Source organism: Panthera pardus, unplaced genomic scaffold (assembly GCF_024362965.1).
Source record: "Panthera pardus isolate Hobbes unplaced genomic scaffold, ASM2436296v1 HiC_scaffold_12, whole genome shotgun sequence".
Lineage (NCBI taxonomy): Eukaryota > Metazoa > Chordata > Mammalia > Carnivora > Felidae > Panthera > Panthera pardus.
Window position 1 is genome coordinate 5,092,290 of NW_026526677.1, and position 16,883 is coordinate 5,109,172.

Here is a 16,883-nt window from a genome sequence, read left to right on the forward strand (position 1 = left end):
ACAAGGTTACATCAGTTTCAGCTGTACGGCTCAGGGATTCAGCATCTCTGTACATCATGCTGTCCTCACCACAGGAATTTCTACGTTTTGATGCACGTACTCTTCAAGATTCCTAAATTCTGTCTCTGAATAAGGAAGCTCCTCTTGTGACCCATCAAGATTCTGGAGTCCTTGTAGAAATCCCCCAAATCTGACTTAGCCAGACTGCTAGCTCACACTACTCATTGGAGTGATTTCTGCACCCAGGAGCTCGTGGAGGCGACGTCACACGCTTGTCTTGCTAGTCCTGCAGGAAAGCTTCTGTTCCCAGGCAGTGCAGACTTGCATGGGTCACCCAGGGGAGCCGACCTGGACTTGTTGAACCCATTTTTCTTTTTTAAGTTTGTTTATTTTGAGAGAGAGAGCACGAGCATTAGAGGGAGAGGGGCAGAGAGAGAATGGGAGAGAGAAACCCAGGTGGGCTCTCCACCATCAGCTCAGAGCTCAGGGTGGGGCTCGAACTCACAAACTGTAAGATCATGACCCAAGGCGAAACCAAGAGCTGGCCTTCTAACTCACTGAGCCGCCCATGCGCCCCGAGCTCATTTTTCTCGTCTTGTACTGAGCTGGGCACTTTGCTAACCCTGACTCATTCAGCCTGCACAGCCATCTGTGAGAGAGGGAGTAAATAGAAGCACGTCCACACTGCGAGTACAGAAACCGAAGCGTCTGAGCCCGGGGCAGCCGAACCTTGGCTCTCGTTCTTGCCACTTCGTGCCGCTCTTGCAGGTGGGGGGAGGGACGTCCAGTAGCACCGCGGCTCCCGCTGAAGTCACCCAGCCGCTGGCCAGCCTGCGGAGGGACTGTGAACGCCCCAGAGGTCCCGCTTCCCTTCTTTCCAAGTAGTGGGAAGTGTCCCCCTCTGTCAGGCGAGAGCAGAAGCCTGGAGTCCTGTGCTGCCCCAGCTGTTTCTCTCCCATCGTCGGGGTCCTCGCCATAAGGAACGGCAGGAAACCTGTTCCTGATGCTGCTGAGGTTTTGCCCCCCCCTTTTGGGAGGGGCAGCAAAAAAATCCTTCATTTTCCACGTAAAAAGTGGTTTGAACATTGGTTCAATCTTAGACCAGTGCAGAAAAAGACCTTTAATCCACAAAATAATTTGATTGTACTTGAACAATGCTTCAGACTCGTTATCTCAAGACAACATAGGGTAGCGGTCAAGTACCTGAGGTCTGGAGCCTCCCGGAGTTGAAATCCTGTGACTGCACGTCATTAGCTATGTGATCTTGGGACAGTTTAACTTCTTTTTGTGCCTGAATTACCCATCTGTAAAACGGAGAGAAGGTCAGCAGCGGTCTCACAGGGTCGCTGTGAGAATTACGTTGGTTACTTCACGTGATGTGTGTAGAACGCACAGTTAACACTCAGGCCTTATCTATAAAATTATTTTGTGGTTTCTGGTTATTTGCCCTTTAGAATATAAGCTCCATGGAGGCTTTTACCTTTTCCGCTCATTCCCAGCACCCGGAACACTACTTGGCACATAGTAGGTCCCTGGCGAATGAATGAACAGATGAATGAATGGACATACAGTATGCTAAGTAAGCTTTTGGAGGCTGTCCTGAGAAGGGTAACCACCTACTCGGGATTCCGGACCAAGCCTGAGACAGCTGTGTGACTAGTCGACCATTTCATGTATCATCATGTTCCTCAGGCAGATTAGTTCTCCTCTGTGAGCCTCAGTTTCTTCTCACTGGTCAGGTGGGGGTGATCGTGCCTACTCCACAGGGTTATTAGTATGAGGAATAGACACACGAGCAGATCCTTTTTTAAGGACAGGCTTGACATTGAACAGCCATAGCTACCTTCAGACTGTTTGAGCAGCTGATTTAGAGTTGATTGCAGCTCTTCTGGGGAGTTCTCAGGAACACCAAGGAGGGTGAGACTGGTCAAGAGGACTCACTCAGCTCTCTCTCAGGTATCAGCTGAGGAGCTAACTCCTGTTAGGGCCCGTGCGTGCAGGGCGAACCAGGCTGGCACAGTGCCGGCCGTGAGGACGCACGCACGTGCTCTGCCAGGAGCCGCAGGACGTCACAGAGCCGGCTCTGTGAAGAAACGGTGAACAGAAGGTTTACGGAGGTTCCGAGATGATGGGTCGAATCTCCTGGATGCGTTTGATGCGTGTCTGTAGCTCTGACCATCCTGACACGATAGTGATTGTTCTGCATTCTTAGGTACTGCTAGTTTTCCGGGAGAACACTTGAGGAGTAAAGTCTAACGAATGACCCCAAAATGGGAAGGATTAGATTATTTTTAAGCTTATATGAAAATACGTCTGATGAAGTTAAGAAAAAATGTCTGAAGCGTAGCTTGAGATTTGTTTTAACACATACTAAAAGTTAGGAGGAAACAGTTGTGACCGACACTCGATAGTGGCCCGGAAATGGACAAATGGGTGATGGGATATGAATGGAGGCCTGAGATAGAGGCAAGTGTGTATGAGATCTTAACATCGCATGTGGAGAAACGATTTCTGTCACAAATGATGTTAGTATGATTCATTATGCATCTGGAAGAGAAGCCAGATTCAAGGCGGATTAAAGATTTAAAGTTTAAAATACAATGCAAAATGATTAGAAAAAATCGAGGAGGCTTTCTGTCTAATGTTGGAGTAGTGGAAACGTTGTATGTCAAAGAAGACAAGAAATGGTGAACACGAACACGTTTGGTCAAAATCGAAGTCAAATGATGAACCAGAGAGGCAACGGCACCCATCTGGCAGAGCGTTAATAATCCTAATAATAAAAAGCTCCTAGAAGCTCACGAGGAAGAGACAGACTCCGAGAGGAGGGCAGGGTAAGGAGGATGCCGCACAGGAAACTAGGGCCGTAAAGCAGACGATGGAGACAGGAACCAGGGATTCGTTGTCACGGTCGGTCAGAGCAGCGGAATTTCAGAGTTGTACCTTACAGTGCTGGCGAGGATGTGGAGAAACGGGCCCTCATACACTGTTAGCAGGCGTGACGTGAATTGTCCGGCCACGGTTGTTACCGATCAGCGCGCCCTTTTAGCTGGCCGTCGGTCCCGGGCGGAAGAACCTAGCCTGTGGAAGTAGCGGTAGTTAGTAAGGATTTGCTTTCAGAGCAGCGTAGCAGTTCGTGCCCGTGGTGGCCAGCAAACCCAAAGACGCCCTGCGAGTTCCAGGAACCAGCAGTGAGGAGCGATCGAATCCATCACGGATTGTTTCTTCAGTGGAAAAAGTACACTCTTCAGAACACACGTTCCGTGGAGATTTATCCGTCCGTTGTGTAACGGCAGAGCCGACTGCCGAGTAAGACGGACGGTGTGCTCCTGTTTTGGTTTTGTTTGCTTAAAAAGATGCAGCGGTGTAAACCGGCGGGCAAGACCGTGGCGGAGGATAGCGCACTGGCAGACGGCCCCCCACCGGTGCCTCGGGGCTCCGGGGCTGCGGGCTGGCTGGCTGTCGACTTGTGCTTCGTGGATTTAGGTCCTAGCATCATTCTGCTGGTCACGGCAGCAGGAGCAGGTCTTTCTTCCTTAGGAAGAAAACGTCAGGGAAGTAGACAGCAGGGGAGTGGTAGAGTTGTAACGAAAACAGAAAACAAACAACAAAAACGACTCTCTGATTTCCAGACAAAATAATTGCACCGTGATCATTTGTGGTGAAGTGTACTTTCAATATGGTCCATTTCTCTAGGAAGGAACCAAAAATGTTACAAGTTGTGGGGAAAAGGCATGAAATGTCTGAAAATAACGCATTACTCCCTTAATCCCTATGAAATGAATCGCCTTTGACATTTCCTATTTTCCGTTCTGCGCACACTTAAGCGTGGAGTGGAGGGAGGGGAACTGCTTGCCTGGCTTGGCGACGATCACCTACAGGTTTTAGCGCAATTTCTCATGCACCTTCCAAAAACAGCACTGAGGCAGCCACACGATAAGCTTGTGATTTTCACAGAAGTGTTAATGAAAATGGAATCCCAGATATGTTCTAGAAAGGTGAAACAAGCAAGAATGCTGACCTTGCTTGCCGGAAGTCGTTTTGGCAGTAGGTTTAGGTGTGTGCCCCCTGGCGATGAGACGTAGGACGGCAGGGAGGGACCCTGTAGGCGCCAGCATCTCTCCCAGGCTGGAGGGTGCCCACAGTTGTGCGGCGAGTTCAAAAACCGAGTTGGTTATACGGCTTTTCTTCAAGCTGAGGGCAGGCAGTGAGGCAACTCCGGGAAGGCAGTTTCGGCCCAAACGAATTTCTCATTTTTTGCATGTGATGCGTAGCGCTTTTTTGTAACCTCATTAACTTATTCTTCTGAATAGAGCCGAGTAGAAATGTACCATTACACACTGAGTCAAGTTAACGTCTGCAAAGCTAGGCTAATTGAGAATGATCAGAGCCTCTGCGAGCACCTTCACTTCAGAAGAACTTACATAAAAACATAAATTATTATTAGAGTGGACTACAGATCATTCTTGCCCCGTGGTAAAAGCAAGTTTCTGACGTCTTGTATTTAGTCATATTTTGTTAATTGTGGTTATCTCAATAACTTGAAAGAAATTAAACAGTTTTTATTGTCCCACGAGTCAGATTTTCACTGATACAGTGTAGCCACCTTATACGCGATGCCAGTTAAGGTTTCTTTGTATCTAATGTTGAATTCTTAAGTAATGGCTTAATTTATGGAAATTCTCTGGTTTCTTTTTTTAATCCCTTAATTTTTTTTTTTTTTTTAATGTTTATTCATTTTTGAAAGACAGAGACAGAGCACAAGCAGGGGTGGGGCGGAGAGAGGGGGGTGGGACACAGAATCCGAAGCAGGCTCCAGGCTCTGACCTGTCAGCACAGAGCCCGACACGGGGCTCGAACTCACGACCCGAGAGATCATGACCTGAGCCGAAGTCGGATGCTCAACCAGGCACCCCTAATCCCTTAATTCTTGATGTCAGTGTTGTAGTGTTAAATTGTGTAGAACAGAGCTAGAATCTAATTAACAGGTGGGTTACTTAAGCCACAACGCAGACCTGACTATTGCACTAACCAGTTTTGAAATTGACGAATTAGTTCTTTTCACCTACGCGTGGACTTCTACAGGGCCTGGTGGTTTCTCATGGGCAGTTAGTAATGAATTGACAGTAGTCCAACAATCTGTTACTTTACGTCTAGAGGGTTTTTTGTGTTAATTTTATATACAGTTTTAATTCTTCCTCGAGTCCCAGACCGGGTACATTTCCAGTGATGACTGAGGCCTCATCAGTGCACCACAACTGTTGACTTGATGTGGCCTCGAGCCCTCAGCAGCTGAACTTACTGTCAGTACGCTGTTTAACCTGTGCTGTTTTCTCTTTCAGACGGGGAACCGGTGCTTTTAAATCCAGAGCGGGACTGCCTGCACCTGCTCCTGTTATCAATAGCAAATACGGACTCAGAGAGACAGATAAACGCTTAAATAGGCTTAAAAAGTTAGGTGACAGCAGCAAAAACTCAGACAGTCAATCTGTCAGCTCTAACACTGATGCAGATACCACTCAGGAAAAAAACAATGCAAGTAAGTAAGGGAGATTTGATAAGCATATATCTTCGTTTTTCTTTTTTTCTTTTTTTAAGTATTTTCACACAATTATCTTTCTAAAGTGTGCTTCACTTCAGTAGTTTTGATCTTTTAAATCTTGAGAGAAACCCTGGGACTCGTGTGCTTCAGCAGCACTGCAAGGTTCTAGACATGATCTGAGCACAAAAGCAGTCTGTGTCCCACCTCCAGATTCAGTCCTGTGCCCTCGACTGAACTGTCTGCTTTTCTTGAATACCTGGTAACTGGATATTACGTTCTTCATCATGTGTTCCAGGGTCGTCCTGTGTTTGAGAGACACATTTTCAAGGTGTTAGTTTGACTGTCATGATGGCATTAGGTCCTGCGGGAAGACGGAGGACCGGGTAGAGGCGTAGAGGCGCTCACGCGTCCCCGTGCCGAGCCCCGGTCCGTTAGCACCCATGACGCGGACTTGGGCAGTTTGTAGCTTCTGGCCTCGAGGCCTCCACCTTTTTACTGCTTGCTTGCCCTTTTCAAAATGAACTGAACCAATTCACCAAACCGCCAGTTCCCAGACTCAGAATTGGGAGAGAGGAGCGTTTCGGAGGTTGCTGTACTAGGACACGTGTTAGCCACTACTGAAAACAGCGAGAGAGGTGAGAAGAAGAAGCAAGCCTTAAGATGCCAGTTGTACGAGGGGGGCAAGACCATATGCAGACTGGAAAAAGAATGGAGAATAAAGAAAAGAAAGCGAAGAAAGCCTAGCCGGGCAAAAAGGAAACGCGTCGTGTTTGTGGAGCTTTGAAGTCCTGGAACCAGTTTCATGGCTGCCGGTTTCCTCTGGTAACACCGGCTTCCTCTCCTTGCCACTAAAGCTGTAGGCTCGTTAGTCTGCTGGTTTCTGACAGGAACAGAGTCTCAAAGTTTTGACTCCGTGATCCCTAGGGACGCCCGTTTCGGCGCGCCGAGTATCCCCGGCTACTTGGTCGCGCCTCCGTGCCCTCTTAAGTCTGGCTGTTCTGGGCTCCTCTCCCTGTCTTCGGATGTTTTCAGCCCAGCACAGGTGTACCCCTTCCCTGCAGAAAACCCTGGAGCAAAGGGACGGCAGCTCCCACGATGGTGAATGCCACTGCCGTGAACCCTGCACCTGCCTGCCGCCGGGGGCCGGGGGCCGGGGGCCGGGGGCCGGGTGTAAGCCCAGTAGTGGAAGAGCAGTGATGCGTTCCTACTCCAGCCCTTACTGTCCCAGGTGAACAGAGAGAGAGCAAGCAGTTAGCCCGTCATTCACTGTTGACTGTTGGTTCTAACAATAAATGGAACATAACCAATGTTTTGTTTTTGGAGTCTGGTTCCTTGGTGAAACTGGAGACTTGTGAAGCCTGGTTTAGAAATATGTGCATGAAACACTAAAGAGCGCGGCCACGGCCACCACGCTGCCCACACCGAATGGCTCTGTGACACGGGGGGCGTTAGCTCTATGCCGACTGTATACATACTGAACTCAGTACACCGCAGAGTCTAAAAGAGCGTAAGATAGACAGCGTCTGGAAGTGTACTGACTATGTGACCAGCTAGGGAATATTTATTAGTAAACCAAATACTTCTTAAAAGCCTGCTAGTTGTTGAAGAGATACGGAGACGTGTGGGACTTGGGCCCTCCATCAGGGAGCTTACGCCTTAGCTCCGGGATACGACGGATACACAGGTAGTTAGGCAGAACCCGCTAGAAATGCCATGGCTCGAGTTCAGAGCGAACAAGTAAGCCCTTTGAGCTGTGGTCCCAGCATTACCGAGTAGAAATGCGTTACTTTCCAGTGACTGCTTACAGAGGGGGCTGACTTGGTTCAAATTCCCTTTCTGCAGAACGATGGTTTCGAGTACTTGGAAGGTTGAGGTAGCTGACTTTGAGGGCCGTGTGTTAGCGTTGACAGGCGTGGCTCCGTGCTCTGGAGGAGCCAGAGGCTTAACACCGGTCACCCCTGAGGCCACCCCACACGAGGATACATTCACAGCAGTATTCCTGCAAGCCCCCCCAGGTATTCTCTCAGATGGTATTTCTTTTGGTGTTTGTGTCTCGACCATCATCCCCCCCCCCCCCCCCCCCGAAAGAAAGACTTTCTGAAATGCCAGCCGGCGGCAAAGCCCGAGCTGCCCGAGCCTCTCCCAGAGGAGGCGGGTGTCATTGCCGCGTGTGGACCCAGGGGGCCCTCTCCGTGTGCGGCTGCCAGTCTTCCCTGCAGTCTGCTGAGAAAGGGGGCACGGAACTGCTTGCTTGGAACAGCTTGTGTATTCTTTTTAAAGAAGCATTTCTGCCTAGTCGGGAGAAAAATTACAATCTTCTGTGCACTCTCTTTTGAAAGGTGTCTGGAGAGCCACGAGTTGACTGTTGGCTTTAGCGTCTGGAGACAGGAAACAGCAACGTCCACTTTCACAAAAATTCGGTCCACAAGCCTGAATGATAACGCCATTGTTAGAAGATTCTGGTTTTTTAGGCCTCTCGTGCCTCCGTGGCTAGGCCACCCCCCCCCCCGCCCCCATAGTCAGTGCTGCGAAAGGGGATGTGAGTCCTGTCACGAGTTGGGGTGAGGCCCAGAAGACGAGGCCAGTGCCATAAGCTTATCCTAACTCCGGAGCACCTGTCCTAGAGATGGTGGGCCGGGCCCCGCTCTAACTCGGCTGGCACGGACATCGCTGCTGGTCTGAACGCTCTTTGCTGCTAAGCCTGTGGGCTCCTTCGGAGGCCCTTCCGACACCCTGTTCCGGGCAGCCGTGCCAGTCTGTCGGTCGTGTGAGGTTGGAAGTTGCCTGACAAACCGGAACGGAAGCCTTTAAAGTCTCACCGAGGGTTTTCTGGATCTTCAAGTGCTGAAGATGCCAGGCAGCGGATGGCCCTCGGTTCACGCTGGTAGCGCTCGTCTCGGGGGCTTTTCCAGTACAGGGCACGGCCCGAGCGCGCGGAAGGCTCTGATGTCATCTTGCCGTTCTTGTGTCTGGCTGTAATTGTTGACGCCCACGCAGGGCTGCCTTACGATTTGGAGGACCCCCCCCGGAATGGCTGTGACGACCGCTCCCCGGGAGTTGGGGCTGGCACCATGACTCTGTGGTGCGCCTCAAGGCCGCACCGATAACGGCGGGTCCGGAGCCACAGGCCTTAGTCCAGATCCCGTGTCCTCCACTTCCCAGGTGGACGGTCTCGTGCACGCTTGTCCCTGTGTGCTGTTCACGTAGGTGCGGTGGCATTACTGCAGAGAATGTGTATGAGGGTTGAGGTCACGCTAGTTTGGCCACTTTGCACAGCACCCGGTATGTAGTAATTGCTGAGAAAGTGTGTCTCCACCTGAAATTACTGTCTTAGGTTTCTGCATGTGGGATTTGTCCCCGCCTCCAGGCAAGAGAGTCCCCCGTGGCGCTGAGAGCGGGGCAGCTGCAGGGGGTGTAGCTCACGCCCGCCGGTCCGAGCCCTCCGGACGGGCTCCCGTTGGCCTGCGTTGTACCGACGATCCGTCCCGCCTGCGCCACTCTCATCCTCGAGAGCCCCCGACGACAGGGTGGACCCGCTCGGGAGAGGGAAGAGCCCTTGGCGCCCGTGCCCAGCTTGTCTGTGTCTTTTCTGCCCTTTGCCCTGGTGAGCATCCCTTCTGGCTTGGCTTTTGATGAGATGCTGCTTTTAAAACAAAAGACCAGGCCGACACATACATGAACGTGGACGTGAGATCTCTGTGTCGAAGTGACACGTAGCCTCACATACGGTCCATTTTGTGCCGTGGAGAACACAAAAACGATAAAGCGCTCTCCGTCGGGTGGCTCACCGCCACCAGCTAAGCAGAGAATCTGTTGGAAGCAGGGGTGGATTCAGAATCATCATAAAATGAGACACCTCTAGTGGATTAAGATGAGAGCCAGAGTCAGGAGACTCTCAGGTGCTCTGAAAATACACGGCAAGGTTGACCTGCCATCTACAGAAAGTCAGGAAAGGCCCCCTGAGCAAAGCCTTTCCCAAGCTGAGTCTTAAAGGGCACGAGCGGTTGGCCAAGCGAAGCAGGTTCAGAGCAGAGGGAGTTCATCAGTGGAGATCCAGGGGTGACTGCAGGACTCCAGTAAGCCAAGTGCATCACGGCTGGAGTAGAAGGCGGGAAGGAGGGATCTGACCGTTGTTTAAAATTTTGGACTTATTCTTGGGGCATTAGATCACTGATGAGTTTAAAGCCCAGAAGTGACGTGTCATACTAGGAAGGCCACTCTGGCCACACGGTGGAGACTGGAATGTCCGGGAAGCAGTGGGAGAGATGAGAAAAGGTAGGAGACCGCCGCCACAGCTCAGGCAAGGGATCGTGAGCAGAGGGCGGTAGATGGCTCGGGGGCCGCGGCAAGAGTGGGCTCCGCAGGAGGGATGTGGCAGCTGATGGGGTGAGCAAGGGAAAGCAGAAGTCCAGGAGGACCTCCCGGTGTCTGCTTGAGCAGCTGGGTGGATGGTGGTGGTGACCTGAGCGGGATGGAGAATTTAGAAGGGGAAGCAGCCGCGAAGCTTGATGGTGAGTTCAGTTTGGGCATGTTGACTGTGAGGAGCCCATCCTCACGGAAAGATCTGGATGCCAGTGGGTATTTGGTGATCCGGAACCGTAATCTAGGAGAGAGTCTAGAGAAAGTGGTTCGGGAGCTGCCAGGGCATCGGTGGTAAGAGCCGTGGGGCGGGGGTGCTTACCACCCGGCGAATGCGGGTAGTTTCCAGAGGGTCTAGGACAGCAGAGGCCTGAGGGGCGCGGTTGAAGGGGCAGATGCAAGGCCAGGAGAGAGTGCTGTTGGGGGCAGCCAACGGGACGGGAGTTTTCGGGAAGAAAAACGGTGAGCAGTGTCACATTCTGCGGAGACAGCAGAGGGGGAAAGGGCTGAAAAGTGTTCGCTGGCTTTCACAAGCAGGTTTTCCAAGGCCGACCGAGGCTGCCTCTCCTGAGGGACAGGCTGGACCCAGACTGCGGGGGACTGCCGCCAAGCATGCGGTGTGCACGTTTGCACCGTGAAGGGCTCGTTGCGGTGCAGAGTGAGAACAGGCCAGAAAAAGGGAAAATCAGGCGAGAACAGCTAAGCTGGGTCATAGGATGGCCCTCGAGGAGTCGTGGGCCGAGCAGAGGACTCGAGGCACGTCGGAGACGGCCAAGTGGCGGACGCTCCCACGCCTTTACATCCACAGGCACGTCTGCTCGGTCTACCTTGTGGGAAGTCTTGTAAAAGAAATCCTTTAACAAAAGAATGCCCTGCGTATCCTTCTGCTTAAAAAAACAACTTCTGGCTGCTCGCATAATTCCAGTTCATGCACCTCAGTTGTTCTCCGACTGGACGGCATCCAAACCACTCCTCCTACCAAGTCTAAAACCGAGTGGCTGCCTTGGTGGTGGCCCACGTGGATGAGCACATTCTCGTTCTCGCCAGAGGATCTCCTCCCTGGGAACTCGGCTGGTTTGGGTGCCCCAGAGCGGTTCATGAGACACCCGGCCCGAGCACAGAGCCTTCTGTTCTCGGTGGTTTGATATTTTTGGAAATGGCTCGTGATGCATCCTTGCTCTTCTGTCTCAGTAGAGACTAATGGTGACTTGTGCAGCCATGTGGAAGGAAGGACAGTCGCCCTGGCAACCCTTGGGCACGTAGTGGGCGGCAGCGTGAGGCAGCGTGCTGGGTTTACCCACAGTCGTTTTTACTCCCTCCCTGTTCTCTGGTGAGAAGTGGGGATCGTTAGTTGGGTCATCTCAGGCTCCGTAGTGAGTGACTGAAAAGTGTAGTTGGGGGGGAAAGGTTTTCAGGTGGGGGGTGGGGGCACCAAATAACTGAGAAATTGACTCGTGTAAAACACTGCACACACAGATCCAAACTGTAAGTGGAGAGAAGAACAAAGATGAGCAGAGGTCCGTGGCAAGGTCGGAAAGACACTCTGGGGGCAGCTGAAACTCGAGTCACGCATAAGCCTTTTGACAATCTGGTCAACTCTCCCGTTGGTCCGCGGGTGGCCGTTCCCAGTAGGGTCGTCGCAGCCTTTGTGTCCTTGTCTGGAGAACGTTGGATCGGCTCTCCCTCGGTCCCGAGAGCCTCGCTAGCAGCGTGCTGCTTTCCTCCCGAGTTTGATCGTTGGCGGCGGGCGGTCCCTGGAGGGACGGGGCCGAGTGAGTTCTTCAGCCCTCGGAAGCCTGCTGGTCCTCACGGAGTTGCAGGGAGAACGCGCGGTGCAGTTCTCTGTGGGCCGGTGTCGGCCGGGAATCACAATATGTGCTGCTTAGGGTCTCTCCTGCTTGTTTGAAACCATTGTGATAGGATGTGTCTGTTAGAGCTCATTAGTAATCTACTTCCGTTCTGTATTCCCTATCACAAAGCAAGTGGTCTGCTTGCTTTGAGTTCCTGAGGAATGGATTTCAGAAACCTGTTTTGAATGAGGGTGTTAAGAATTTGTGAAAGAAAAACCGCTCTCTCTCTAAGCTTACTTCAAACTCTGGAGAAGAAGTACTTAGCTGGGACAGGCATCACGATAGATTGTGGACAAGCTCAGAGTGAAATCCCGGTCCTTGCTGTGCGAAATGCAGAGATGCTCCATGAATCGGAGGCCGCAGTCGGGGAGTAAAAGGGGAGCAGAGAGGGGGTGCCCGTGTGCCTGGCAGAGAGCGAACGCGACCGTCTGGCACGTGCCGGTGTAAGCCTAACGTTTCGTAGCTGACAGGGTCGGGCATTGTTGTGTTGAGCGCTCCTGCGTTACCAAGCCTGCTTTTCATCCTTTTTTTTTTTTTTTTTTTTTAAACTTGCAGCTCCTAACCGAAAATCTTCAGTTGGTGTGAAAAAGAACGGCCAGAGCAGAACGTTAACAAGGCAATCTATGTCAAGAATTCCAGCTTCTTCCAACTCTACCTCATCTAAGCTAACTCATGTAAATAATTCCAGGGTACCAAAGAAACTGAAAAAGCCTGCAAAGCCTTTACTTTCAAAGATAAAATTAAGAAATCATTGCAAACGGCTGGAGCAAAAGAGTGCTTCAAGAAAACTCGAGATGGGAAACTTAGTACTTAAAGAGCCCAAAGTAGTTCTGTATAAAAACTTACCCATTAAAAAAGATAAGGAGCCAGAGGGACCAGTCCAAGCCACAGCAGCTGGCGGGTGCTTAACCAGACACGCGGCCAGGGAGCACAGAGCGAGCGCGGGGCGAGGCGCCCCGCCGCCCGGGGACAGCGCCCCCGGCACGTACCCCACCCGGCGGTCGGCGAGGACGAGGGCGAATCCCAGGGAGGCTTCCGACATCAAGCCGGAAGCGGACGCGGCGGACGGCTACAAAAGCAGCTTGACCGAACCGGGCCCGGACGGCCAGGAGCAGCCAGCGCCCGCGCCACGGGAGGAAGATCTGGGCCCCGGAAGCGCACAGAAGGGGGAGGCCAGGTGTCAGAGGAGCGACAGCGGCGCGTCCAAGAAGAAATCCCGACAGGGGAAACTTGTGAAACAGTCGGCGAAAGCCGAGGAGCCGGCTCCGGGCCAGGGTTCCCCTGGGGAAGCCAGCGTGGCGCCGGAGGTGCTGGGGTCCCACCCGGAGCAGGGCGAGGGCGGTGGCCCGGAGGCCACGGCCGGGACCTACCCGGACTGGGCTCCCTCGCCCGGCGACGCTTCCCTTGTGACGTCCGAGAGCTTCAAGACAAAAGACGGCTTCAGAACTGCGAAAAGTAAAAAGAAGAGGCGAATCACACGGTATGACGCACAGTTGATCCTGGAAAATAACTCCGGGATTCCCAAATTGACTCTCCGCAGGCGGCACGACAGCAGCAGCAAGACGAACGACCAAGAGAACGACGGAGTGAATTCTTCGAAGATCAGCATCAAGTTGAGTAAAGACCACGAAAACGACAACAATCTCTATGTAGCAAAGCTCAATAACGGGTTCAACTCAGGATCAGGCGGCAGTTCCACAAAACTAAAGATCCAGCTGAAGCGGGACGAGGAAGGTCGGGGGCCGTACGCGGAGGGGCTCCGCGAGAACGGGGTGTGCTGCAGCGACCCGCTGTCCCTGCTCGAGTCCCGCATGGAGGTGGACGACTACAGTCAGTACGACGACGAGAGCACGGACGAGCCCTCCTCCTCGGAGGGCGAAGAGGAGGACGAGGACTACGAGGAGGACGACTTCATTCCCCTCCCTCCCGCCAAGCGCCTGCGGCTCATCGTCGGGAAGGACTCCATAGACATCGACATTTCCTCCCGGAGGAGAGAAGATCAGTCTTTGAGGCTCAACGCGTAAGCTCTCGGTCTCGGTCTTCCCTTGGCCCGGGAAGCCTGCTTGAGAGGAATCAGCAACAATTCCAGTCGGTTTCTGCTCACCTGAGACCTCGTGGAGGCAGCACTTCCCCTTCTCTCTTCTCGGCCTCGTACTGTAGAAAGTGTACAGCATACTGACTCCGCCGAGGTCCGATTTGTGCACATTTTTATTGTACTTTTTAAACAGCCTTCGTACGTGCAATTCCGAGTTAGAGGTAAAAGCCCTGTTGTAAAATAAAGGCTCAAGCAAAATTGTACAGTGATAGCAACTTTCCACACGGGACGTTGAAAACAATAATGTGGCTACACGGTTCTCTTCTTTCTTTTCTTTTCTTTTCTTTTCTTTTTTTTTTTTTTTTTTCTAACCAAGAGCATCGAGTGGCTCTTTAATATATGACTAAACAATAATTTAAAACAAATCATAGTAGCAGCATATTAAGGTTTTCTAGTATATGCTAATATCACCAGCAATGATCTTTGGCTTTCTGATTTATTTGCTAGATGTTTCCCCCTTGGAGTTTTGTCAGTTTCACACTGTTTGCGGGCCCGGATGTGCTGTTTGTGGCCTTGGTTAAAATAGCAGACCATCGGTTGGGAGTCGAATTGGCTTCTGTAAAAAACAAGGGAAAAAAGAAACATAAAAAGTACAGCTCACTTTTCAGTACGGCGTACGGACGAGGGTAGGCAGTGTGCGGGCTGGGTTTCGATACGGCGTATTTATTGCTTGACATGTAAATTAAAGACCTTGTATTTAACACTTTTCAATCCTTTTAGATAAAATTGTTCTTTGCAAGAATGATTGGTGCTTATTTTTTCAAAACTTTGCTGTGAACAATGTGATGACAACGAGCAACATTTATCTAATGAACTACAGCTCTCTTAATTTGGGTCTTCAAGATTTCTGTTGCACTTGTAAAATGCTACAAGGAATATTAAAAACTCTATTCACTTTAACTTATAATAGTTTATGAAATAAAAACATGAGTCACAGCTTTTGTTCTGTGGTAAAACCTATAAAAACGTTTGTCTCTGAAAATTCAATGTAAAGAACCGAAAACCATGTATATGTTGTAAATATTTGTGTGTTGTGAGAAATTTTTGTCGTAAGAAATTAAAAGAACTTACCAGGAAGGTTTTTAAGTTTAGAAATATTCATGCCAATAAAATAGGAAAGTATAAAATATATAGTTTTAAGCACTGCATCAGTGAGCGTTCTCAGCTTATGTTAGTTTATGTATGAAAATATCAAAGATTTTTTTTTTGACTCTGTTATCAGTTAAACAGAAAGAGGAGTCAGATTTAATTTGTTTTTTTTTTTTGAAGCACTTTGAGAAGAGAAATTAATTTTAAGTAACTTAATGAGCAAATTTTTGATTCCTACTTTATGTTCAAAACCAACCTTTCGTTTCTGTGGATTATTCTACAAACCATCGGACATAGCATTTGGGAATATGCGTCTGTAGCAGGTGTTTCACGCCAGGGGGTCTCTTTATTTCTGGGAAATGTGTACATGTATTTTCAGATAATACCGTGTTCCGAAGTAAAATCAATTTAGGGGATTTGTGTAGCGTCTGTAGAAAAGTAGCCCATGTCTTAAAATATTAAAAGGAATCTGCCCGTAACGAAAAGTCCAGTGGAGAAAACCTCAATGCTTACTGTTGTTTCTGGTGGATTCCTACCAGCCTCCAGGTTCTGGGGACGTCATTTGAGTTCCTGAAAACGACTGCTAACGGGTTCCAAGCAGAAATTAATAATACTCATAAAAGCGTTTGAAACTTAGAATGTGGTTTCTCCTCACGTTCTTTAAGGACTTACTTGGTGGTCTTACATCGTCTCGTTCCCGTCTGTCGTGTGCACGTTAGCCCCTCAGGTATCCCGCGGACGCGTGTGCACACTTGCACGCGCTCACACCCCCTCTGCACCGCGTGTCGTCCTTCACCTCGCCCCGCGGGGCGGCCCCCCGAGGCCTGTCCCCAGGCACGCGGAGCGCGTTAGGGACCACGTCCCGGCCTCGCGCTGTCCCTCGTAGGAGAGGCGTGCGGCCCGCGCCAGTAAGGACGGCCGGGCGCGGACCCTGCGTCTGGAAAGTCCCAGAGAGCGGTGGGCCGCCTCCGCCACTCCCGCCTTAGTTTGGAGCGTTGCGAAGAGGTTCGGAGACTAAGTCTCCAAACCTCCTCTTGAAATACCAGCAACGGCCATTTCAGGAATTTCCATCTTAAGGAAGAAGTCCCGAGGTCCCCCGTTTCCCGCCTTTCTCCGCTTTCCAGCTTCGTTCTAGTAACTTATTTATGTCTGCTTTAACTTGACGGCGGCCTCGTCCTCTGAGGCCCACCTCCCCGTGGGTCTGAGCGGTGGCGGCCGCCACCCTCCGGGGAGACCCCATTTCCGTTTCTAAAGTTCGGGGCCTCGGGGCCGCTCTGGCTCTGCTCAGAGCTTCACTGTGGGGCCTGGCCAGGGCCGCGCGCCGGTGACCGCTTGGAAGAGGGCTGCGTCCAATACGGCTTTTAGCTCGAGCTTATGCAATGATTCGTAACAGATTCTGGCGTTGTGTAAGAATCAGGAAGCGATCAGAAAAATACATGTAAAGTTTTCGATTTTCGATCGTTTTTCAAATTACTGTCTTAAATTGTTTTGCTGAGTTGTAATACTTTTGAGATACAATGTATTCCTTGTACTGAAAGAATTGAAAAAAAAAAGGACTTTTTCAGCATTTGAGGTAAGTTCTTTAACGTTTCATTAAAGACATTTTTTACAAATATTTTGTACATGCACTTGCAGTATTGAGGTTAATCATTTTAATAAATTCGGAAATTAAAACAATGTGGCCGGTGTTCGCTGTATCTGAACGGAGAAGGTCCGAGGGCCGACTTTCTCCGGAAGGCTTCCACGTAAAGTAGAATTTGTAAACGCAAAGACGGTCGAGCTTTTCAGCGTCTGCGAGCGTGGCGTCTTTCTGAGCCCTGGTCTCCGTTTGCTTCTGACGCCCCCTCAGTGTAAAAGATGAGGGGAGGGGCGCCTGGGAGGCCACGTCCGTGGGGCGTCCGACTCCTGGTTTGAGCCCAGCCCGTGACCTTGCCGTTTGTGGGTTCGA

At 50.8% G+C, this 16,883-nt stretch overlaps 1 protein-coding gene across 7 annotated transcripts in view; it reads left to right on the forward strand.

The window, feature by feature from the left end:
- Nucleotides 1-16,612, forward strand: part of KMT5B (lysine methyltransferase 5B) — a 57,521-nt gene extending 40,909 nt beyond the window's left edge. For 5 of the 7 annotated variants that reach the window (XM_053899367.1, XM_053899365.1, XM_053899366.1 and 2 more), the window contains 2 exons: nucleotides 5,343-5,539; nucleotides 12,307-16,612. In XM_053899367.1, the coding sequence (XP_053755342.1) occupies nucleotides 5,343-5,539; nucleotides 12,307-13,775 (1,666 nt within the window). In that variant the 3' untranslated portion in view covers nucleotides 13,776-16,612. Of the gene's footprint in view, nucleotides 1-5,342; nucleotides 5,548-12,306 lie in introns of those variants that run through there. The other 2 variants (XM_053899368.1, XM_053899369.1) reach the window with 1 other exon arrangement.
- The last annotated feature ends 271 nt before the right edge of the window (nucleotides 16,613-16,883 follow it).